This window comes from Athene noctua, chromosome 4 (assembly GCF_965140245.1).
Source record: "Athene noctua chromosome 4, bAthNoc1.hap1.1, whole genome shotgun sequence".
In the NCBI taxonomy this organism is placed as follows: domain Eukaryota; kingdom Metazoa; phylum Chordata; class Aves; order Strigiformes; family Strigidae; genus Athene; species Athene noctua.
The window spans coordinates 66,889,730-66,916,145 of record NC_134040.1 but is presented as its reverse complement, the minus strand read 5'-3'; the positions used below and the strand labels follow the sequence as shown (position 1 = coordinate 66,916,145).

The following is a 26,416-nucleotide window of genomic DNA, read 5'->3' as shown; positions in this document are numbered from 1 at the left end:
GCTTGAGTTATCCCCCCTTTTGGCCCTAACGTCTAACATAATTGACAAACATGAGCAAATCGAAGTAGGAATATGCTGTTGATGTCACTTTTAACGCTACAACCCTACCATGGACCAGCTAGTTTTTTCATTATTACAATCACAAACGTAAAATTGTAGCCAGGAAAATTTACATGTATGACCTGTCCCAAAAAAATGATTAATGGCTCAAGAGAAATAACTTTTGTAAACACTTACTAATCCCTTTTTCTTTAGGAGCAATCTTCTCTATATCCTTCAACTGGAACACATCTTTCTGTGCAAAACATAAAACACACTTTAGCTCCAAATGACAGCATCATCTAAGCCTGAATGGTTTTTACACTAAATCAATGCCAACAAAAGCAAGGAGGAAATACACTGCATGTTTATGTCTTGCTAGGGAAACAAGCTGCATATCCCTCAACAGAATTAGAACATTCAGAGAATTAAATAAAGCTTTAAAAGGACTATTATTGTAACAAGCCCTGTTCTTTTCTTTGGTGCTCTAAAGTCCACATATTTTGTCTCAAGTTAGACTGTAAACTCTTTAGGGCAGACAAAGTCCAGGTTAGATTGTCAGCACCAGATGCACCACCATTGCTCAAGTACTCAAATATCACGATAATTTTTTTAATAGGTGAAACATTGTGGATTACGTTTTTTCATTGTTTTGTTTTTCTCACACTTCCAACAGTATTTCACCAATATAACTGTAGCTCTGCATTTGGACCTCCAGGTTTCTTCTTCCCAGTGACCTCTTCCATGTCTGCTCTCATTTTTTCTAACACACAGACTTCTTCCTCCTCCCATAAACTGCAGTGAGATACTTCCTAATCTCTTGCTATCCCTCTTAGGGGAACAGACTCAAAATAAGAAGATTTCAATAGGGAGCACATGAAGCATTTAATATCACCTGTGCATCTTTGGGCCTTGGCTCCACCTGGGGATGAGCCACCTGCTCAGAAGCTACATGAACCAAGCTCTGTCCCTGTAATTTATACACTGATGACATGGGGCATCAGAGACATGTGTAGCAGGACATACAGAGTTCATCTACATTTAAGCTCCTTTTAGGACCCGTTTTCCCACCAATGTAGATGCAAGACAATTACAAGTTACTTACTGTTTCAAAAAAGATCTCCATCATGCGAACTCTCTTCTCCTCAAAGCTCAGACCTTTTTTCTTGGACTAGAAGAGGAAAAAACAACCCAAAGAAACAAAACCCAACACATTCATCCATTTGAATAATTAACATCTGCTCAGAATTCAAATCTATTTACCTCTAAGTTATATTTGCCATCTTTAAAATACCTTACCACTAACCCCAGATAAACTACTTCCCAAAGAATCATTACACCAACCTAATCCACCTGCAATCTACTAAACTGAGGGACCTATATTCTAAATTTGGAGCCAACCTTTCACTCAGCCCAATCCATCTTAATCCTCAGTGTTTCTTGGCATACCAACGGTTCCTTGGTTTACCTTACTAGATTGAAAACGTGTATTTATAGCAATTCTCAGCAACTCACCCAAATGTTTAATAGTCCTTAAAAAGGTAAGAAGGAATATCTTTTGGGTTTTTTGTTTAGAATTGTCTTTTATCTTGTGATACAGAGCCACTAGTGGGAGATTAAAGCCATTTAGATTTTTTTTAAGGAGATAAAGCGCATTTTGAGGAATTATGTCTGTCTTCAAATTTCCTACCCAACTTTGTAATTTCAAGGTCATATTTTAAAAACTGTTCATTTCTTTTCTCTGCATTTGCATGGCCAAGCAGTGAATAACAGGTATTGAAACCCAAGCAAAAGGCAGAAATTACTACTCGCAAACTGCTACCAGTAATACAAAACTGAGAAATACCCTCCTCTGATCACTTTCAGAGATGCTATTTTGACACACTTCTTATAAAATTAGGATATAAAATATTTCAGAGAACTGGAGTCTTATTAATAGCATTTAGCACAGTCCTCAACAACCCAAATGCAGTGGCCATAACATGAATCTGGAATGTTTCCCCTCATCCCACGCCCTGCTTCAGAGCTGTGAGACCTTGCACTGCTGCATGCAGCTACAGGAAACTTAAAAGTGGATAGAAAGAGCACAAAATAGGATGTTGCCAGAAAAAGGTCTCCCTTTAAAAAAAAAAAAATATTGCCCTCGAGTCAATGGAAGTAGGGATTCTAATAACATGGTGCGTTAAGAAACACAACATAGGTTTGTTTCCAAGTCCCCACAGAAAGTTAATTTTTTAGTTAACTACTAAAAGTTCTGAACACAGTTCATTTTTTACTTAATTACTACTTCCTTCTTCAATAAATCACACAGTAGGGCAGCATAACATTTAAAGTGAGCATCAAGAACAAAACAGCCAGACTGATTTATATTTTAAAAATAAATTGAAAAGCTAGCTCTTGCAGCCACAATAACACAGACGTGAACAGAAGCAATTCGGTATTGAATTTAACAAAAGCAGTACTAATATTTTTTAAAGTCTCCTCCCTTCTGCTTTAGCCAGTGATACCCTACATCAACGCTGACAGAGCGCTGACAGTGTGTCACAGGATCAGAACCTGGAGCCAGCAGGTGCATGCAAGTAGGAACATGAAGAGAAAAGGCTGATCAAACTTTTCTCCCTGCCTTCCCAAACAGCCCTAACACCATCAGCAGCAACAGGAATAAAACCCATACGCACACGATGTGAAATTTAAGCAGCGTTTCTGAAAGCATGTGCTTATTAGCTACGTCCCTCAGGTGCCAAGTTTCACACCAGCACTCCAATAAACTGAGAAAAGTAGCCAACCAATGCGTTTTCTAGGTAAATGTTATTAATTTTCACATTGATTTCTCTCTTCTACCTCCTCGCCAGGTGTTCCACACCACGAACATAAACCACACGGGTTTTGCGGTCACCCCCGCTAACTGAAGGCAGCCAGGGGGACACGGCGCTGCTCAGCGCCGCGGATTCCTCCGGCTGGCAGCCACCGCCGCACCACGGCGGCAGAGCGCGGCCCAGCCCGCTCACCCCGGCCGCACTGCGGCTCTGGGCGGGCCGAGCGGGCGCCGTGCCCACCTCCAGCCGCAGTGACCGGGCCTGCTCTTCCAGGGCCACTTCGGTTTACATCGCTCTTCGGGAAACCAAACGAGGGAATGGCCCACACCGTGGTAACGCGACACGCGCGGGCCCGGCGCCGTGGGTGTGTCTGGGAGGGAGCAGGAGCCCTGCCGCTGCCGCTGCCCAGCGGCCGCCGCTGGGGACGCGGGCCCAGGGGCCCGTTCCCGCCGCCCTCCCTCAGCGGCCGCCGGGGCGGCGGGAAGGCGAGGCGCGGGGCCACCGTCACCGCGGCAACTGCCGGCTGGCCCCACCCCCTCCCGCAGCCCCGGCCGCCGCCGCCGCGCCCGCCATGCCGGCCCCGCCACCCGCCCGGCCCGGGCACGGCACCGCGCACCGGCTCACGGCGCCGGCGGGAGCGGGAGGAAGGAAGGCGGGGGGCCGGCCCCGCCGCGGCCGCCGCTTACCATGTCGCCTCCGGCGCGGGCGGGCGGGCGGGCGGCGGGGTTTGATTTCGGCGCCACCGGGAGGGAAGAGGCCGCCTGCGCAGGTCCAGCGCCGCCTACCGCCACCCGCGGCGGGGAGCCTGGGCCCGGCCGTGGCGGGGCTGCGGCCGCTCCCAGCCGCGCGGAAGCACACGCGGCCCAGTTGCCAGTTGAGGGAAGAAAAAATGCGTAATGTGATGTTCGGATTCTTGTGCTGTGCACTCAGCCAAGGAGTAGATCTCTGCGTTTTTATAAAGCAGTCTTGCCGTATCAGAAAGCAAGTTGCCACTTTTTTTCTTATTTCATGTATTATAATCCTGTTTGGGTTTTTGTGCTTTGGGGTGGGGTTTTTTGGGTTTTTTTGGTGTTGTTTTTTTTAAAAAAAAAAAAAACAAAAAACAAAAAACAAAAAAACCCACTTCACATAAACACTCATAGACCGGTGAAGCCAGGAAGAAAAACAGCTTTTGTCACCAACTACCTATGAGTTAGATGTGATGCAAGTCACAGAGAATGTGTTAAGATGTAGGGACCATACCTCAGTTTTGCATTTGGCATTGCCCAGGCTTTACTGCAAAATGCTCTCAAGTTCTCACTCTGTCGTCATGCATTTCTCGGTACGTCTCCATTTTATATTTTGTGTAGCAAGTGCCATTTTCTTGTCAGGTGTCATTGCCATATCCAATATATATTTGTTGTGTTATTGAAATCAGTAAAAATTAACAAAAAGTTTTAAAAATATTTAAAATCCTGCCATCATTGGCTGTAATCACCAGGGAAAAAATAATTGTTGCTGAATCTCTGTCTACAGCTGTGGGTTTGAAAATGTGTGGGATGCATGCTTTGTTCCTCCAGGTAGCTACACCTCCAAGATGAGGCACCAGGCCTCTGTGCCAGGGCTGCCCGGTCTGTGCACTGCCTAGTCTTTTTTCTCCAAGACCCAGCAGCAAAGGTAAAACACAAACACATTAATGGTGCTCTAAAATGATGCGTATTGTACAACTAGTCCATTATAGGAGCAACAAGACGTGAAGAAATAAAACCATCTCTGCCCATGGAAGCAAAGGACCTGGGCACATCTGGTGTTGCTTGAAACAGTTGTTCGTTGCGATGACTGTTCCAGTAACTTTACTTACAGTTTGTTTTAATTATTATGTGTGCTGTAAATTACCTTCCTTCAGCTACAGCAGTTCGGGAACATTGCTCTGTGGTTTAACAGCAATGGGTCCATATCTGCCATACTAGTTCTAAAATTTAAATTCAAGCAAATGGAAACACGCAAGCTGAAGCGTTCGGGCAGTTCGATGCCCATGAAGATTTTCCATGGCCTTTGCAGCGTGCTCCCTTTCCTGAAACCCAAGGTTCTTTTCCATGCAGACCTGGCTGTGATCCTGTTCCTCGTTGTGCACACTGGTGTATTACTGAAAATGAAATGCAAGTTAGAACAGACATTATTAATGTGAAGCGTGATATTCATACAAAACACAGAACTTCTTGTTCTTTCACACTTCCTTGTGCATCACATTTTCAACTTGCTAACATGATGAAATCTGTTGGGCCGCCTCCTTGTCTTTTGTGAGGGCTCGTGTTCTGTCCCCCTGCTTTTCCCTTCCTCTGGCCAGCCCTCAAAGCGAGTTTGTCCCCACGCTCCCTGTGACAGCTGTTTCCCTCCCGTCACCGTGACCTCCTCTCCCCCAGTAGGTGGGCCTCTTCCTGCTCCTTCACAACATGAAATAAAACCAAGCTCCACTCCATTTTCTTACCACTGCCAAGCAAATGTTGCTACAATATTTGCAAGCACCTGTTGTGGCATGGGTTTTCTCCAAGCAACATGTGTGACCAGCAGAGTGGGTGTCAGAACTAGCTGAACATGCCACTGGGAGAAGAGGAAGAGGAAAGAGAGGAAGGCTTTTCAGAGGGATGCTCACTCTGAAGCAGGCTTGGGGCATGTACCTTGGGGCTTCTGTTCAGCATGCTCATGAGGTGCTAATGCTCCTCCCTCCTTGTCACACCTGAAAGTAGACTGTCAGCAAAAACCCAGGTCTCAGCCCCGGATGGAACCAACATGTCTAGAGCACACACTTGGAGCTACAGCTGGAAGGCATTCCTGGTTTCAGCAGCTGAACGTGAGCACAGCAACCAATCCAGCCTCCAAAACATTTGGTCACACTCTCAGGTGATGGTGGGGTGGGAGGCTCAGCAGGTTTTCTCTGCCCGTGCCCCCTGGAGATAGCCAGGCTCAGCTGCCCCAAGTGCACTGGCAGCCCTGAAGCCCTTTCATGGCCAAATTTACTCTGTAGTAAGAGATTCCTTAACACCTCCCAAATTTTGCAGTGCCAGATCAAAACTAACCATCAGGTGGAAGAGGTGCCAAACAGAGGGAGAATATGCAGGAGTATCTTATGCTTTGTCATGTGAGGGTAGTTTGCCATTACTGGATAAAGTGGAATGAACAATACCTAAAATATCTAAAGGTCTGACATTTTTAATGGGCTTCAGAATGTCTAAACGTGATATTTCACAAAGCTGCTATTCATATATTATTAAGACAATGGATGGAAATACTATGGAAGGGGACTCATAACTGTGCCTTTCTGTTAGAAGTTTTCATTCTAGATTAATGCACATTCTAGATGTTCTCATTTCTCTGATTTTCTTAAGGTTTAGCAGTTTAGGCTGAAATGTTCTATGCCAGGTGTCTGAGATTTTTAAGTACCAGTCAAAACCGTTTTTCACCATTCCTGAGGTAGAGAAAACACATTGCTTTGTCAATGTTAAAATATGCTTAGACAAGATTAAATTTGTGCCCTTCTTAATTTTGCTCCTACAAATCTGTAATTGAATTACATTCAATTTTTGTTTTGAAAGGACATTAAGCTGGCAATGGCAGGCAGGAAGGTTAGGAAGTAGGAGGATGAAAATTGTCCTACTTTAGTTTTGTTCCTTTTGTGCATACGCACCGTAGTGCGGTCTTTAATTCCATGAACTATTTTTTCACCAAAAGGGAAGAATTCAAGTTGAATAGCAGAACAATTCCCAGAAAAGTAATAGCAAACCTTCTGGGTCCTGCATCCACCTCCCAGAACAGATGTATGACCAACAGCAAAAAGATGCTTCAGTAGAGCTTGAGGATGGAGGACAAGGAGAGCTCTAGGAGATGCTCACCCATGGGAGGCAATACTAACTCCTCTGAGGTCCAAGCAGTCTGTGGTGGGATGTGGCCAGGTTATCAGGAAGCAGTGTGATCTGTGAGTAATGCACCCAGGCCAGTCTCTGCAGCATTTGCTGCCTCGTTTCAGCCTTGGATGAGTGTTTGGACTGTAAGCCGATGTTGTCCCTACAGACATCTAACCCAGTGAGAAATGCTAGCTGGTCCTCCTGCAAAACTGACTGCTTTCACAGCTTTGCTAGCAAAGCTGCTGAAGTAAGCACTTACCAAGTCACTGAGGTGAGTTAGCTTAAATACTATTTTTTTGATAACTAGGTATTTCAGTAAAAGAAGCAGCTCAGCCAATAGATCTGAGGGTCAGCAGCCTTCAAATGGAGGTAGCAAAGAGCAGCAAGTGGCGGTTATCTCTCCCACCAGCACAGCTGGGGCCTGGGGAGAACATCTGTCCACAGAAATTACACTGACTGTTCCAGTTCACCAAGACAGCTTTGTCTGGTGCAAATTTGGGAGCATTCACGTGAACTGTCAGCAAAACTATGGGGAGGGTTAACTGCAGAGCAGCACAGGTGGATGTGAGAGAACTTCAGCCTAAGGAAAAATGAAACGCTTTTGAACGTTGAATGATATGTGAGTAGTCAGCACTCTAAAGAGAGAGATCCTGGTTATCTCAAAATGGGCACCCAGAATGCAAGCACCCTTCACTATTTTGGTCTTACTCTCCCTGACATTGTTTCTCATTGGTGAGACTGGGCTCTGCATCCTGGTTTACAGAACTTCTAAAAGATCCTGCTGCGGCATTTGAGTCAGTATTCAAATGAGTACCACGGGAAGGTCAAAGAGGAAGTTGGCCATTTACTGCAGAGTTTTCCTGGTAAAGGGCAGCATTCCTCAGTCTCAACGTTCAGTCTGCCTGTCTGATTTTGCTCAATGCGGAGTGCCTCTGCTGTAATAATCCAGGGGACAGAAAATATTTCTAGCCCATCAGTGAGAAAAGATTGGGAACGCAACAGCAGTCTCTCAGCCTGTCTTTTTGTGGTTTCCAGGATATCCCATGCCACTTCCTCCATTCTTCATGGTGTTTCTTGCATGGGAAGGAACAGGTGCTACGCAACTCTGAATGTCAAACCAACACTGCTCTGCTTCAAGCTGTGGGGTTTTTTTAGCTGGCAGACAAATAAAGTCTTTTGAGTCCTTTAGAGGGTTTGGGGGAAAGATCCATGAAAAAGGGTGGCTGCTCTGTATTTCAGCTGTCTCGCTTCTGAGGACACCAGGCAAACACACATTACCAGTCTGACCTTTCTAGTCCCCTCCAGTGAGATTGTTTCCAAGTCAAATGATGCATCTGAAGATTCTCTCTTACTTCATGAGTGAGTTCCCAATCACACTGAGTTCTCAAAGGATTCAGGTTTGGAGAGTTCACCAGGGACCAAGAAGACATATTTACTATCTAAAAAAAAAAGTTAACATGAGCTGAAAATTGTTCTTATAGGAAAGGAGTCAGACTGAACTCCTAAGGCAAATTTTCTGTTCTACAATAAATTAAATTTGGCTTTCTGCAGCAGACCCTTGAAGAGTTGTAGCATAGCGTAGCTGAAAGGTAGTGTGTACTTCCATTATACAAATGGAAAAACTTATTACTGATAATCTTACTGCCACCAATGAAAATGTTCATTCTGATGACTGAACTGAAGGAGAAAGGGACAAGACAAGGAAGCTCCAATTCCCCACCTTCTTCCCAAGAAAGACCCAAATGTCTCTTTGCTCTGTGTCTACGTAAAAGCTAAACACCCTTGAAACAATCCCAGTTTTCTTGGCCTGTGACCTGTGGCATCAGGGTTTCCTTTTGGAAAAAAATACTCATCTTCCTGCATTATGGGGCTATTTTTATGGACAGTGAGTATGAGGCATATGAAAAATAAATCTTTGACCATGAAAATAACAGAGGAAACAAGCTTTATTTTTATTATTTGAAATTTTTGTGCGTGGTAAAGGTACACATTTGACTCTGGTTTTCCTACATTTCCAAGACAGTAAATTTTTTTTTAATCATCGGCTAAAGCATCAATAATACCGTGGCACACAGGAAGCTAAAACTACACACACACACACACAAACACTTCGATGCGCATCTTTCATCCTTGACCTTAAGGAGACAAAAGTTTGTATTTAGCTTCACAGGGATTTAAAAAAAAAAAAAACAAAAAACAAAACAACAACAACAAAAAGGAGAAGAATATTTCATTATGGGTGTCAAGAGAGTGCAAGGCTTACATGTTCACAAAATATATGAGATCGACCTACAAAGATGGAATGTAGAAAAACTTTTTTAAAAAATCAAGAAAAAAGACAGACTGACTCCTAGAACTGGAAAGCTGCGGTGTATCAACTGGTAGAGATGTCTAACAGGGGGTACTGCCATACACTATGCAGCTTAGGGAACATTCCCATGTCATAAAGCCAAAGCAAAAGTGTCAGGGTTAAGGCCGTGTTGCTCACAAACATCAACTGAAGTGCTGTACATTCATCAGAAATAACACAACCCGTTAGGAATCTTTCTACTCCATAGCACAACTAACCTTTCGCGCTCTCTCCACAAACAGGCCAAAACAATCACTGCTCACAATTCTTGAAGAAATTTTTCAATAATTGGGCACTTGTAGTTCTCATTATGGCAACACTAGATCCTTAGTTATAAAAAATATTGACATAAAATCGAAAGCCCTCTAGCTTTTACAGAACAAAAGAGCATTTACTAATAAATAACTCTCCATCCACATTAGGCAAATGCTTGCCTAAACCATTTAAATTTTCTTTTTTCAGCTACATTGCTGCTGGTTTAGCCTACGTAAAAATCCCCTACTGTTTATATTAGATTTATCTGAACAGATCCTTTTATTCTATTCACAAAACAATGAAAATACAGTTGGCTAGTTTGTCCTAAAATGCTTCAAATTACACAAGACCTGATAACCTTGAGATTACTTTTGAGTTGAAGATTAGTTAAATGAAGCACATACTTTCACCATTCATGCTGTGCTGCTAGTCAATTAGCATTCCAGGGAAGTCAAGGGAACATTTGGTTATACCTGAAATCTGGCAGCAGAATGCCTATAAAGCCTTTAATAAATGCTAACAACTCAGCAAATCAGGTAGTGCAATTTTGACATTCACTTAATTGGATGAGAAAAGAATCTGCCAGCTTTTTAGAGCAGAATTTCTGCTTTGGTTGCTGTTTGTAAGGTTTGTAAGCCAAGCATTTTAGCTAAATTGGCTTCAGAAGCACACCGTAAAAGCAATGTGTTTCTCAGTTTCCCTCTGCCAGGCAGATAAGGTCAGACATTGGAAGGGAATGCCCTGTGCCACTGAATTTGAAACTGTAGCTGGCAGCATTTGCTATCAGAAGGAACTCCAAATTAGTGATGTTTTTCATGTGCACTAAGTGCTGCTCTGGTGATAATGTCTGAAACCTCAATAATGTCTGAAAACTCAAAAGACTATTCAATCTCAAACCCAAATCCACATCACCCCTAATAGTTGTTAGCTGAGTTGTAAGGGGGTTGTGTACAGAATTCCATATTTCATCAGGATGCACTGGGTTGACATAGGTTATATAAAATCCTGGTAAACACTGAGTCAAAGGGACTGAAAATCTTTTGAAGAAAAGTGTATACATAGACTAGTACAGTCTTAAGTATATGTTTTGATATAAAGGTTAGGGTCTGATTTCTGTGCTTCTCAGAGTTCCTGGTAACAGAGGATTTGGCAATGTTTCCTGAGTAGAAACCATGCAAGTTTAGTAAAATGTTATTATAAAAATCCAAATTTGGAACTATACTTGATTAATATTATCCATAACTGACAGCAACAGCACATTTCTCATTTTCTCATTGTTTTTACCTCAAAGAACATGTGCAACCTCTTCTCTTTGTTAATAAATACAGATAAAATGCTATATACCTTTTTTCATTGATAAATTTGCCATTTAAAGGAATTCCAATGTCAGAAATTGTTTGTTTGCCAGAAGGTTGCTTATAAGGACACTTAGAAGGAAATTACTTGATCATCAGAAAATCTGACATACAACTTTGTTAAATTTTGATAGGACAGTTTATTGTGTAATGACTGGGATACCATCTTCAGAATTTTAGGACAAACTCAGTTCAAGCAGAGGATATTTTGTTCTCTTGGTAATAACACATTTAAGTTTTTACATTTCAAAAACATTACCACCAATTTCTTAGCTGCATTATATATAACCTTAAGCCTTATACACAAAATACTTATTCCAGTGAAATAAGGAAACTTATCTTTGCTTCAGAATTTGTAAATTGGCTCTATGTGCAAAAAATAAACAAGGGAAAGAAGAGGAAATATCTTTAAGAAACAGTAATTAAAAAACAGACAAACTCCACATTTAAGAACCTCGGGGTCTGCTTTTTTACAAGTCAAGTGCGTCTTTATGAAAAAAAAATTAGTTTTTTCTCAAATTCATTGAAACAACAATCTTACTGAAATAAGACAAAAACTTATAACAAGTAATTTAACAAAGATTTCTTTCCATTTTGCAAACATGCTTAAAATACTCCCTTGTTCCTGACCCAATGCCCTTTTGTTTCAAGGCCCTAAAAATGAGAAAAGAAAGACAGTACTTCCCAGGCTATTGTAGGCATTGGCAGCAAGCTCACCAGCTCCTCAAAACGAGGTTTAAGAGTGAGCGCCACTCTATCCAGATTAGGCTACGGTCGCAATTCATTCTTTGACCGTTGGATTTAGAAGTAAGAATAAAGCCAATGCTACTTTAAAAAGGACAAGTTCACACTTAAAAAATCCCAACGTTAATAACAGAACCCAGTCATATGATTGTAAGCATTTCCAATTAAATTAATACTTCAACAGATAGCACAGAAGATCCAGAAGGAAGAAGAAGGGACATTTTTCAGAGTACTGCCATTGACAGATGGCATACATACGTTCCAGTTTGCTGAAATAACCCACATTTACTTTTCTTAATTTTCATGTCAGTCATACATACATACATACAAACAAATCAGAACAAATCTCACAGTCCTTATTTTGTCCTCTAACAAAATTCCCTTTTATGAAGGACTTCAGGAATTGGTTCAAATTCATTCTTATTTGTAATGTATTTTTTCTCATGTAAAAACAAATAGCTTTGGTAACCCTTGGCTTTCCTATACAACCTCTGTTTACCACAGTTCCTTTGGCTGTATAATGCAGGTCCTCCATAGGGGTACCTCTCTGGCTTTCTGTCCTGTGTGATGCTGCATTTTATTTTATTGGTTAATACAATGAGTTGCCTTAAGGAAACATGGCAATGAACACATATGAAAGAGTGGCACACATGAGATTAATTGAGTTGACATTGTAATAATCTGGATCCTAATGAACTAGTCTGGTGTCAAAAGGTCTGTTGTTACACTGAAATTCAGCTCTCACTAATGTATCACTACGATTAAGTTTTTCCAGAGCTTTAGAAATGTCTCAGGTCTCTGCAAAGTCCTTCCAGCACATTGAGCAAGAGGAAGAGAGAAAAACAAGCACATGAAACAATCCTTCATTAATCCCACATGAGTAGGGAATTCGCATTGATTCTCATAGTGCTAAACGTTGAGCTGTGTTAGGTCTGACGGTTAGAGCTAGATGGATTTTGTGAGACTTAACCTTATACTAAAAGGACCTACTTGTTACAGATAGTAAGACCGAAGAATGTTAGAAGTGTAATACCTACCATGATAATGAGATCTAGAAGATTCCCAGAATCACCTCTGGGTTAAATAATGCTTAACAATGATACTTCTTCAGATTTGGAAGCTCTGAGCAAGAGCTACCCTTTGCAGTCTTCAAAAAGCTTTTGGGACTTTCCCCAAATTTTTCTCATTTTTGCCTAATTAGTTAATTCCAGTTCCTTAAGTTGCAGTTTGTGTTTAATATCACATTGTCTTTATGAATTCAGTTAAAGAGGATTTGTGAATTAACCCTTCCAACAAAAAGTTCAGTGAGAAACGTAAGAGGTGCAGGTCCTATGTAAACAAGGTAAGTTTGGAAATTAACACGAGAAGTCCATGAGAGACTCCTTCATTATTAAAATGAACTCAAAGTAGGAGATACAGTCTGCATTGGATCTCTAGGACCAGTCTTTTCTTAAGGGTGGACAATTATTCAGCTCCAGAGCTCATTGCTATTGTAAGTATCGATAGACCTTGAAGCAGTGATTTCCAGAGTCTGCAACTACAACATGGCCATCTGAAGTAAGGGCCAGACCTTGGGGACCATAAAGTGGGTCAGCAGAGGTGTTAATGTAGGATAAAAATGATCCACTTCCATCGAAAACCTTTGAGGGTGAGAAAGCACAGAATAAATGTTACGAATAAAAAAGAAAAATAGCAGACACAAGTCTGCTCTCAATTATACCATTCTATTTCTCATTTCTGAAATGATTGACATACACTAGAATAAACAAGGGCACAATCTGATCTGTTATTCTCATAATATACAAGTTTATATACAAATGTATTTTCTTATTAAAAAGAACTAACTAAAGCTTCCAGGTACTTTGGCAAGAATTAAACACGCAACAAAATAATAAAAAGAGCACCTCGGCTGTTCCTTGTTCTAAAAATAGTCCACTACAATAAATCAAACTCAGTCAGGAACTCAACCAACACCTTGTTTTCCTAACAAATATTAGTGTTGTGGCTAGCATGACTCTTAGGTTCCCACACAGAGAAAACCAGGAATTTGTTTACACTGGTGACAGTGCTTCCTGAGAACAACTCATAAGCATCTCCCTCAATTTATATTCAGTGAAAATAATACATACACTTAGTTATTTATTAGATATTCTTTGGCAGATAAGAAGACTTTGTGATTAGCACTTGAAAGATAAAGAGTGCAACTCTCATAACATAAAAGCAGAATATTTTCTCAACATTTAAAAAAGATGATAAAAATCTGCTGCACTTGCCTCAGGCTCTATAGAAATCATTTGCTTTTTCATATTTTCCACCATGTCTCCAATCTTCTGTTATGGTGATTATAAACTACTATAATCTCAGCAATTCTTGCAAGTCTCCTGAGTCATCAAATAGCTTTTGGGGTACTACTTGGAGACAAAAGCCTCGGTCACAGTAACCATCAGAGTTGCTAGCAGTCACACTGGGAAGTCTATGATCTGACACCACTGGTTCTAAAAGTGGACAGACCGGCAATGAGGCATATAAAAGCCTGTGTTAGAATCCACATCCCTTCTAATGCTCCTATGCTGTTTCTTGGGAAGTCAGAAGACTTCAGTGGCCAGAGTTATCAATCCTTTACTTTTGCTAAATAAGCACCTTTGAAACACAGAAATTTCTACCTGTATTCGGCTGTTTCCCCAATCTGCTACGATAATATTTCCATTAGAATCTACAGCTACTCCAGTTGGTGCATTAAATTGTCCATTTCCTTCTCCATTTGATCCAAACTTCAGTATGAATTCTCCCTCCTGATTAAATACCTGTATGGGTTAAAACGAAAACCTGAATATGGCATTGTATCAAATATTAGTAATCTACTACTACCAGTTCACCTGTTAACAAAACTAGGAATTGAAGAGTTCCTAGGAACACCGCCCCCAACACACACACACACACACAGACAGACACTGAAGATGGGAGAAAAGGTGCCCATCTCCCCCTCCAGCTCTATTACACCATACAGTATTTCCCTTCTCACTTAAGATCTGATTCAGTGCAGACACAGAGGCGGAGGGCCCCTCGAACACATCTGCAGCTTGTGCATCTTGAATGAAGAAGTGCTGAGTGCAGATATGGCACTGGGAGTCAGCCCTACAGAAACACAACTGAGCAGATGCACTCTTCTCTGATTTTCATAATCTAACTTATACTGAGAACCATGGCATGATGGCATGCTGCTCTCTGTATAGACAGCTCAGCAGCTGAAATCTCTGTGATGATAACAGGTTTAGACAGCAGAAAGATGGTACTGATCAATGACTATTCTGTCAAGTGACCTGGATGCACCAGTGGGACCAAGTGAGATACAGGATGTGTCATTTGCATAGCACCATAGCCATCTCTATTTATTTTGGTCCATCTTGGACCCAGGCCCAGCGGTGCCACAAGGTCCAACGGTGTTCTTAGAGACAGGTCGTGGCTTGCACGAGAAAATGCAAAAACCTGACAAATGCCAAGTGCACGCTGAAGTGCTAATAAGGTGGAAGATGTGAGGAAATCATCCTATCCTTGAGCATCTACAGTGAACAGAGAAAAAACATTTGGGGGAGGAAATTAATGAAGTATCATGCTGGTGCCTCAGATGATTAAAGAAAATAGAAAAAAAAACAACTGATAAAAAGACCAGGCAAAGATGTATTGCTCTCTCCTTGGCTTAAAATGGAGATTGTGAGTGACTGAATGAGAGAGAAGCCTACATTGAGTAGGATTTTACATAGAAGATGCCTGACAGAAGGAACATGCTTGAAGGTTAATGGGGGAGGAGGGATAATGTTGCTGAGTGAGGATGTTTAATTCAAGACACTGGTGGCAGTAAGAGTCTTTGGGACCCATAAGAGTGAAATTCATTTATAATTTATTTATTATTTAAAACAAAATGTACTTTCTGCTCTTTTCCCCACCATCTAGCAAAAGATAACAGCATCACCCATATTACAAATTACTCTCCAGAGTGTCAACAATTTATCTGTACCAATTTAGAGAACACTACAAAAATAAGAATCTTTTCCAGTTGGTACCAAATTGTAACAAATAACATTTTTATCCTATTGAGTCACACCAGCGACAGACAGGAACACTCTGTTCTCATTAGGAATGCAATAATTATAAATTCACTAAGATGCCACACTTCTTACATCTCTTCAATTGCTTTTTGTTATTTCAGTTTGCCCTTGTTGTTAACTTTCTCCAGGCATTCTTGTTACCACAGCAAGCCCTGCTGGTGGAGGGGTAATTTATGGAGTCGAAGGCCTCCTGCTGCTAAACCACGTAAATAATCTGCTTTAGGGCTCCTCCAGCAGTCTTGGTTTCTTTGTTGTAATCCAAAGCACGAGTTGCTACTTCCTCTCTAATTCCAAAAGGATACAAGAGCAAGGTCACTATTCAAAAGCTAGATGATTCAGCAGCGCTCAGGACATGAGGGTGTCTATGCTCAGACAGTCATTTCCTATTTCAGGTGAATGTGTAAGATTCATCATTTTAGTTATGAACACTGAAGAACTAGACTAAGGATTTATCTTTGTGTTCAGTCAGAACAGGCAGCCATTAGGTAAAATCCCAAGGATTTCACCAGTGCCTGGGACCCACACACATGGCCTGAGAATCCAGGTAGAAGAGCGTTCTGCTGCCCCTGTCCTCTGCTGCTGCTGTTGAGGGAGTGAAAAAGAGCATGGAAAGTGACTGAAAGGGGATGTTATAGCCTGGAAATAAACACGTCTAAGTGAGTAATTCCTGAAATGGCCTGTAGCTCCTTCATACACATTTTCCACCACATGACATCTCAGCATGTATCCTTGTTTTGGTTTATTATTGGGACAAACAAATACACCACCCTATCTTACCATGACTGTTTAACAGGCCATGAGTCAAGACTTCGCACGGGTGTAAAGACTAGTGACCAGTTCTGCCCAGTGCAGAAGGTACTGGATGAAAACCCATGGTCTGTGTTACACAGCTGTTAAGGGTATCACATTGCAAATGGATCCAGTAATCTTAAAGGGTTTAGGATATTAAAGGTATAAATAAGGAGATATACATATATATATATATATAGGTATAAATAAGGATATATATATTTATACCTATATATATTTTTATATACATACCTATATATAGGTATATATATATACATGTATATATACCTCTCTAAATACACCCCCTCCCTTTATATATGTACACCTATATAGGTATATATAGGTATACTTAATATAAATATAAGAATTTATAAATATATAGGTATAAAAATATATCTAGGTATAAATAAGGATAAATAAAGATATATAAAACTGCTTTTGCTGGGAAGTTCAAAAGCAGTTACCAGACTTACTTAAAATAGGAAAGAATATAAGGTAAATAACAGTGTTGGCAGAGAGCTAATAAAAATATCTAAATTGATATTATTTATTTCAGGTACAACTTATGCTTAAGCAGTTGAACTAGAGAACATTATAGTGGCACCAAAGGCAATAGATTATACCTGTACTGCATGCAAATGTCCTGAATGTGCAATCCTTGTATCAGACCTCATACATATAGTGTGATCTCTTTGTTTTTAACAATAATTTACATTCCCCAAGAAAGCACCATGATAGAACAAAAAGCTTTCCAAGTTGCCATTAATTGACAGTACCTTGACAGAATGGTTATGAAAATCTGTAATGATAATTTCATTGTTGCTGTTTACAGCTGCAAAATGAGGACCTGCAATGCAGAAGAAGAAGAAGAAAAAAAATAACCACTAAATCAAAAGGTTTGCTTAAATAAAAAAAATTAATTCAGCCTGCCAGAATATTATATTTGGCTTCTAAGCAATAACAGTCAAATTAGGAATATCAATTTCAAATTCAGAGTAATTTCATTTCCTGTTTTAAAAAGCTCAGCATGCCTTTTTGTAAACACAAATAATTTCTTTTTCAACCAGTTGTCATCTAATGTTATCAAAAAGCATTATTCTTTCCTTCCTCTCTCATGTACAGATGACTATGTAGATATTTATGTGCTTATTAAGAATACAAAACGTAGTGTTTAGGCATAAAGTTGTGTATACACTGAAAACAGTTCTCAAAAATGTTCCTGTAAATCTTAATTGAAATCTAGGCTTTGTGTGCTCACTTCTTACAAGCATTTGAGCAAACAAGTTTTAGGATAAATACAGTAGTTACTAAGAAGTACACTGGCAGGGAAAACAAGTGCATTTTTTGCATTACTTTGTGTATTGAAGTATGTGCTAGCTTGAAAACAGGCAAGTACCTGAATCAAAATACTTGGTGTCATTCTGAGGTATTCTGAGTTATTAAACAGAGCAGAACTCAGTTTCAATTTTCACACTGCATCAGTGTAAACGATAAAAAGGGTGAAGACCTTTACACTGAAAACATTGTAGTGATGATTCACCTGTTTCATGTACCCTAGCACCAAGATGTGATACATTTCTCAAATGCAGTTACAGAGTATTTGCACGCTTATCTTCAGGAGGTATTCTTACAAATTTTAAAATTAAAGAAGTCGGACATACTCAGAAAATTTAGCTGTGTTAGAGCCAAAGCTCTCATAAACTATATATATGGCACTTGTGCCATAAGACATTGCAAGAGATCTCAAGTAAGATAAAAGCAGTTATACCAGCAGTTATACCACTGATGCTATTTCTCTTGTGCTGTGAACCAGTCAGAGCATCAGACTAATCTGTAACTACTTATTCCAAGTGACCCAACACCTGCAAATGTAATTTGGCATCTTCATTTCAAATTTTGAAAGAACAGCTATTCACTCAAAATATATGTTTGTTTTTTTAAACTTAATAGCATGTTCTAATTGAAAGACACCATGTGCAAGCAGTCAGTTGAAATAAGTGGCAATTTCCCCAAACTGGCATTTTCCATTTGCATAACTGTGTCTTCCGGATCTCAGTCTTAACACTATGCCATTACACTAATTTTCTAATGTGTGGGTAATACCACTTAGGGCATTGGTTAACATGTATCTGATCATTGGAAACACAAAGCATGGTGATTGAGTTGATTATTGTGAACAGCTGAGTGAGGGCATTACAAGGCATTTATAAAATACTAGTTAAGATCAGTCTTTTTTGGGTCACTGATCTGAAATGCTTCCAGGCACAGAGAGGTAGATAAAACAATCTGGTCACAGCTACATTTTCAGAACAAATGTTGAAGTCTTCCTGACCAATTAAACAAATGGTGAAGTGAATAGGAGCTGTATGTTTAGTAGAACATTTCCCCCACGGGAAAAACAAGTAGGATATAGCATCTTCAACATGCTCAAACATCATGCACATATGAGCAGAAGAGGCAAGAAAAGGGGATTTACATATTACCATCAAGTGTACCTGCAAACTGCTTGTCACCGTTTCCTCGACTACCAAACCTGGTGACTATTTTCCCATTCGGCTGGAAGATGAAGACACAGCATGCTTTATTGTCCACTACGATGATGTGTCCATTACGATCCACAGAAACACCTTTGGGGCCCATAAGCTTTCCAGATCCAATTTTGGCCTGAAAGGGAAAACACAAACCAAGAAGATACGTTGGCATGATAGAAATAATTTAGTACAGTTCAAAGATTGTATTACAGCACAGAGCAGGACAGAGAGACATTTTTGTCATCAAAAGTTTCCAAGAGAAAAATGATAATTTTTACCGGCGCTTATTGTGTACTTCATAATTTTTTCTTCACCTGAAAACAAAGAATTTCTGTATGTCCTTTCTGAAGTGGAACATTTGCCATCTTAACAACTGAGTCCACATATAAAACTCATGAGAAACAACGTCCGATTTGTGCGTCTTGAGAATATAGAGCATCTGTCAGAATCCATCACAAATGGCTGTATAGCCAGCACTAGCGTACCACCAGGATAGGCAGACAGGCATAAAGGACTTCTGCCTCCCCTTGTATACTATTCCCGAGTAGAGCGACCACCTGGTTACGAACTGGGAAATACACCTTTACAACTGCCTGCTACATTGAAACAGTCAGAGAGCACTCTTGGAGCATCAGAGCTGGGTGAGATGTAGGCTATCGTGTCCTCTGCTGCATTTCTTGGGTGAGTTAGATGCCATGAAGCTTCTGAGTGCTCTTGGAAAGAATTTGAGCAAAGCTAAAGCTTAGGCTAGCCTCTGTATCTTCCACCAGATCCATGTCAGATAGCTTCACTTGCTGCTTAGACACATGACCGTGCTGCCAAACAACAAATAAAGTAATCTTTGAAACACTAAGCAAATCAAAGCTTGCTCCTGTCTTAGGTAAATAAAATTATTTCCATCATTTTAAATAGCCCTTGTGACTACCAAAAACATCTGCCAGCATAATCAGCAACAGGAGGGGAATTGTATACAATATGGAATAACGTATACAATGAAAACCTTCAGTGGAGATCAGGTGGATCTCACACACAGTGAATTATTTCGAAAGGCTAGAGAGCTGTCTAAATAAATCAGAAAAATCTGGAAGCATTCTTTAGTAGGATCAAAAAGAAGGGGATTTAAGGGGATCTATGCAACAGCATCCTATCCAGCCAGAACAAGCAGAAATTGAGGCAAAGCCTTCCAAGAACCTACAAGTTACCTGGGCATACACCCAAGAAGATTCTAGGATCACCTTGCAACCCATTTCACATTTTTCACCATTCTGCTCTGTTTTCAAGCAGAGATTCTAGAAACTGGTTTAATCTACATAAAATCAGTTGAGCTTTGACCTTTCAGTTTAAAAAAATTATAAAAATACCACCTAATTGTTTGGGAGGTTTGTTGTTGGAATGCAGAAATTTGCTTTCCTTTTTTTGTTGTTTTTTTGTTTAAAAATGATGGACAGTTATCTAGGATTGTTCCAGAAGTCTGGTCTCCTACCAGTCTCTTTACTGTGTTGGACAAGCAATCCACCGAACAGGCTGTTTTGAAATTATGGATCCCTGAACTTTCAGATCCTGCAGTAATTTGTAAGACACATCCTACAAACTGAGGCCCATCTCCTTGGTGGAGAACATCATTTCCTGTTTCCATCAAAACTTCAATGAAATAGATACCAAGATATTAGTCTTCTTTATGAAACAAGACAATTCTTTACCTCACTGCCTTTACAGGGGGGGACAGATCACCACCTACAAGCAGCAATGCTTCTGACTTCTCTGCCCCTCTCCCCTCCCTCCTGCAAGTGGTGAGGAGTAGTTGAAGCTCTGTTAGTCTGTGACTATCAAAGTGGGACAAGTTACAGAGCATGAAGAAGATCCATTACCTAACTCATTTCTCTCAATTCCCTAATGTTTTCAAAGCAAACAACCATGTTACTGTCTAAAGGAGCTCAACTACCCTTAGTAAGCCCCATGCTCCTATTCCATGGTACATTCTCATGGGTGGGGTTGCAGGTAAAAATAGGAGCCATCTAAAAATAAAGGCATATATGTTCCCTGAGGCTGTCTGGTACAAAGTCATCAACACAACTACATCACTTCTTTCAGTCTCAAAGAAAACTCCAGGGAGTAAGTCTTGTAGCTTCAAGACTATGCTTATACAACATGCAACGATCATGTGTCTGGTTTACCTTCAGGTACATATGCTGTTATAAATTGCTAAATATTTAGGCAAAACCCACCTAATTAAATCATGCAAAAGTATCCCCAGGGAAAACTATTAAAAATTACTTTGTGTTCACCAGGGGAAAGATGTGAGCACACCTACAAAATGTATTCAGGTTTTCATAACAACAAAGAAGCAAAAACATAAACCAAATGCAAATCAGTAGATTTATTTCCTTTGGGGTCATTAAGTCATATTCCCTTCTTTCCTCTGGAATGTCTGTGTGTTTGTCTGCTTGTGCACTGCACCATGTCCTTACCATCTTTCCAGGATTCCTATGGAAAAAAGTGACTCAGGCTCATGAGTACAGTGTCTTCCTGCCCATATAAATACATATGAAAAAAAATTAATAAGTCACGTACTACATTAATGGGCACTCAATGCTGAGAAGAGTATAAAAATCACTATTTTTGGGCCAGGATTTAAAATATAATTTGCAGGCAGCAATAAATCATGCCCAGCTAGGGTTTGCAGTGCTTTTTAATAAAAATCTCTGTTTCCAGTTTAGATCAAAATATGCTGATGACACATTACAGGGTCTGGCTGAACATATGCTTTGTATATTTTTATTTCAGAAGGTTTCTTAGAATTATAGGTTTGATTATTTAGAACAGAACATTATGAAACCCAGTCACTCCTGTTAAGTGTATGAATGGAAGTATTTTGAGACTTTTCTGCCATTAGAAATGAATAAAGTATAATGAATCATCTGAACCCTTAATACAAATAATGTGTTTAGTTGAATTCAGTCAAGGACATTATGTCCCTTATTTTATAGGCTGTTATGAATTTAGACTGGTTTTCAAATATGTGTTTATAAAGCCACCCTACCCGGGTGGAAAATATTCTACTGTGGGATATTCCTGGAAGTAAAAAAATCAGCTAGCCTATATAAAAATGTATGCAGACTTTTCCACTGTAGAAGTAAGTGTGTTAGGGTTTTAAGTTTAACTCCACCAATCTTCTTGTTGCCTGAAAGGTTCACGATTGTCAGGAATTAATTTACAGACTTTCAACATACCATCTTTTCCTGTTTGAGAACTTCCCTAATACGGAAATACAATTTTGTCACACATTGCAATGTCACAAAATAAAAGAATTTATCACTCACGTGACTATGTGACCATTAAACCACACTCCACAGAACTATTCCTATCTGAACATGCAACCAGCTTGAAGCAGATCCTTTAATTCTACTAATGAGACAAGAAAAAAGTCTGCCAGAAAAAATGTTTCCTTTCATCTTTTCTGACTCATCTAAACTTGATCTTGACTTGCAGCCCTGTTTGGCTGATAACAAGCTATCTTAGATACAACCCTTCAAGACTAGAAAGAAAGTAATTCTCTCCTCAGAGGACCAAGAGGCCAAGACTCTTGGCCCTGTTCTCCAGTTCCTTCACTAGGTTTGAATCTCACCACTGGCACAGAAGCTGCTTCAGCATGCGTTCTCTCCTTAGCCTAGAAATGTGTTTTCTATAGCAGTTTTCTTAAGCAATTTCAGAGTAATTTACAGAGGAAGCCAGCACCGTTATCAGCCTTTTATGGATGAGGAAAATAAAGCACTGGGAAGTGAAATGGAAGATCACTAGTCACTTGTGAGACCCATGGCATAGCCAGAAATGGAAGCCCCAGTTCCTAAGACCCTATCTGAGGCTTTATAGTTCAGAGGATAATACAGCCTTTGATTTGAAGAGACTCGTGTTTTGGTGTAACGTTAGATTAGGGTTTGTCCACCTCTGCATTATGCAAGTTTTACAGCCTTGAGAAAACTGAGCTCTGTCTCTGTTGCTACCAGTGACAGAGGAAGGTGACACTTTTCTGCCTGGCAGTGGAGGTTGCTGGGGTGAGTCAGTCCTGTGCTGTCATCAGGGAGATGCCTGGGCCTGGCTGCAGGGGAAATTTGCCTTCTGGCTCACAGGGCTACTAAAATGCCGCTAAGGGAGAGTAAGTGTAAGTGAATACAGGAAGAAGGGGACAACAACAAAAATGGTTAGATTAAGTTCGAAACAACCCCCTGATAATGCTGAATTAACAACTAGCAGACCACCTGCATCAGAGCTCATGCAAAATGACTTGCAGGCACAGTCCTTTGAAGGGAAACACCATTATCCCTTTAACTGTCTCTCTGTGTATTTTAGCAAACATTGCCCAATTTAATCTGACAACCCCCCTGTAAGAATTACCATTGCCAACACATAGGAAATTACAAGGCTTTACCCAGATTCCCACAGACTAGATCTGTTATATCCATGTCCTGTGCTTCAACTATATGATTATGCCTGTCCTCCATATATAAAATGCTTCTACAAACATTTGTATATTTTCCTCTCATAAATATAGCCTGTTGCATTCAATCTAAAAATATTATTTTATATCATTGATGTTTCATTTCTCATTTAATCAGTCTAGTCCCAAAAACTATAAAGTCCAATGCATTAACCTGTATTTACCACACAAACATTGCCAACTTCACATAGCTCTTGCAAGCCAACAAACACTTTGACTAAAAACAAAGCTAGGCTCCACATCAGAGGAACTAATACCTTAATAATTAATTTTTTTCAATACCCATCTCCCTGCTAGTAGTCTATAGCACATAGGGTCCTGGCTTCTCCAGAGTCATGGCTTTTTCCTCCAGAGTTGGCACCATCCAAAATGCTGGATTTACAGCAAGTCTTCAGAAGGAAAGAAAATGAGCCCTCCATGCTCTGCATCCTGATCAAGCCGGTTCACATTAAAGATGTTAATAATTATTTAAAACACACATAAGTTACTCAGAGTATTTGGATTCTTAACTAAATTACATCTTCATTTGGTGTCTTCATTCAAGGACTCCAGGCCAAACCCAAGGTTTTCCTGTGTAGCTGTACTTTCAAAACTACTTTACGAGGAAAATCACATACTCTCTGCAAATGCAAGTAATTTGTAATTTTTTAACACTTGCATTGCATATCAGTGTTGTTTTATTTTAGTTTCAAGTCTACACTGGATCTGGATACATTTAGAAGTGTACATGTCTGTTTCCCAGATGGAGGTCACTGAGGACTATGCAAGCACAGTTGCCTATTTGCTGTAGCATTTGCCACTTTGCAAAGACCACTCAAATGAAGGCCATATCTTGGTACACACGAGAGCAGCTCAGAACCTGCGATTTTTGGTCATTAGACTTCCAGAAAATTTGGCAAACAGGCAATTTCTCTGCAATGAAGGACTCCAGAACTAAGAAACTATGGTAGAAATTTCTCTGCATGTCCTTTATCTCACTGAACAGTGCATACTCCTTAACCTCAGCTACAGGTGACTATTTCCAGCCTGCACTGCCAAACTCAGTAACGTGCATTTAGGGAACAGCACCAGACGGAGGCAACCTTTAATTCTCTGTGGAACTGCACCAGAATCCAAGCAAAATAAATATTGCAAGTTGGCAAGCATCAGTGTAGTGTAGTAGGTCCCTTCTTAGACTCCTATTTTTCACTCCTGTTTTACTCCTATTAAAGGGATCACAGTTGCTATGAAATTGAGAGGTGTGCTTTTCTCAGAACTCCTGATTTCTGAAACCTAAGACATTATTACCGCCTTTCAGTTTTTCCAGTGCACATCACTCCACCTAAAACACTCCTGTCTATGCTGTAGCACTGGAACAACATCTTGCATTGCCCTTCCTTGCATTTATTGCCAACAGGATCACACATGAATTCTACACTTGATTTGCTGATACATATGGAATAAATAGAGGAAGTCACCATCAGTCTGCTACCTTATTTTTCTCCTCCATATGTCACTGGAGAGCCTCATGTCCTCTTCATAAGTTTTTATGTCTGCCTGTGTGTATACATATATGCACACACCTTCTTGTATAATCAGAATACTAATGATAGGTTGTTGAGCTAGTCCAGCTAGACTTGATTACATTAGCTGTCCTTGACTATAAGTTACAGAAAGGCATCCAAGCACTTAGCACATAGAACTGTAAAATAGAATGTATTGTCTCTATTTGGTATACATTAGCATCACAGCTGTGACCTCTTCCTATTAATTATACAACATGGCTGTGTCATGGGTTTCCACATCACAACAATGGAATTTGGACTAAGTTACAACCAAACTACATCATTTCTTGACAAAAAACCCCATTAATTTGCATTCCTTTGTAAGACAGAGAAAGCTCAGGAGAGTTCACATGGTAACTTGTACCTTAAATTTTCCATCTGATGAGAATATGCTAACCCATTTATTATCATAATCTGCAATAATGATGTCACCACAGGGATGCACAGCCACTCCTGTTGGCCTCTGCAACTGGCCGGGAGACCTTCCTCGTATGCCAAAACGGCTTTTGAACTGACCATCATTGGAAAATATCTGTAACAGAAAACATTCATTTTAAAATTAAGTCTGCACAATAACATGATCTATTTCTTGGAGCTTATATTTTAGCAAGTCACTAATGAACACTATAGTCAGAAGAGTTAGGAACATGAAGCACTTTTACATGGTTCATATTTGAACCTAATTTAAAGGGTGGCTTCTACCTGGACTCTAATTTCAAGATAAAGAAGTTCTCTGTACTTACATTGCACTGTTTCTTCAATGATCTCAAAGTACTTTATAAACATTAATGAATTAAGCTTCACAATGTCCCTCAGCTAGAAGGAAGTTGTATTATTCCCATATTAGAAATGAGCAAACTGAGGCACTGATTCAGCCTCAGTCAAACCCTGAGTTTGTAGAAAAGATAGGAATAGAAGCTAAAACAGAAATTTAATTATTAGACTTAGGGCTAAGTACCAGGCCATTTCCTGAGAGATGCTTTAGCCACACAAAATTCAGTCCACTGGTTGTGTCCCCAGGCCAGGTAATTAGATATTGAAGTTCCTCTAAGTGACTGCAAATTACAAAGTGTGAGGGTGCTGATGAATATTTGACTCTGTCTCTTTGAAAACGCCTGGAAATGAGTTCTTACTGCATATGGCTTGCTGGTTCTGGCATACTGAAGAACAAGCCGTGCACTGCTGCCTTGTTCATTGCTACCACATGGGCAGCCTGAAGACTGATGACAAATTGTTAATGGTAAAAAAGATACATGGCAAGCAAAAGAAAAAACACAGCTTGATTTTCACACAGATTACAAAAGCCAGTAAGTCATGAGTGACAGGGGTGCTACCACAGAAAAGATTTGATCATAATATCAGACAGAAAAGTCAATTAAGTAGACCAAAAGCCATTTGAAAATGACATATACATGTTTATTTTTGTATTTGCTTAAAAAATTATATTTGTGGCACCTTGCCCTAGATATGTATTTGGAAACATGGAATGGCAAATTTACAATGTAAAATGA

General features: G+C 40.0%; 2 protein-coding genes across 13 annotated transcripts in view; both read right to left on the bottom strand.

Annotated features, from left to right (window-relative positions):
- MND1 (meiotic nuclear divisions 1) overlaps positions 1-4,995 on the bottom strand; it is a 45,715-nt gene extending 40,720 nt beyond the window's left edge. The window contains exons 1-3 of one of the 2 annotated variants that reach the window (XM_074904039.1): positions 4,731-4,995; positions 1,145-1,210; positions 238-295 (exon numbers count right to left, since the gene is read on the bottom strand). In XM_074904039.1, the coding sequence (XP_074760140.1) occupies positions 238-295; positions 1,145-1,168 (82 nt within the window). In that variant the 5' untranslated portion in view covers positions 1,169-1,210; positions 4,731-4,995. Of the gene's footprint in view, positions 1-237; positions 296-1,144; positions 1,211-3,541; positions 3,579-4,730 lie in introns of those variants that run through there. The other variant, XM_074904037.1, reaches the window with a different exon arrangement.
- A 3,669-nt stretch (positions 4,996-8,664) lies between these two features.
- TRIM2 (tripartite motif containing 2) overlaps positions 8,665-26,416 on the bottom strand; it is a 92,345-nt gene continuing 74,593 nt past the window's right edge. For all 11 annotated transcript variants that reach the window (XM_074905640.1, XM_074905637.1, XM_074905636.1 and 8 more), the window contains 5 exons: positions 25,270-25,437; positions 18,831-18,999; positions 17,112-17,182; positions 14,104-14,244; positions 8,665-13,080 (listed from right to left, as the gene is read on the bottom strand). In XM_074905640.1, the coding sequence (XP_074761741.1) occupies positions 12,928-13,080; positions 14,104-14,244; positions 17,112-17,182; positions 18,831-18,999; positions 25,270-25,437 (702 nt within the window). In that variant the 3' untranslated portion in view covers positions 8,665-12,927. The remainder of the gene's footprint in view (positions 13,081-14,103; positions 14,245-17,111; positions 17,183-18,830; positions 19,000-25,269; positions 25,438-26,416) is intronic.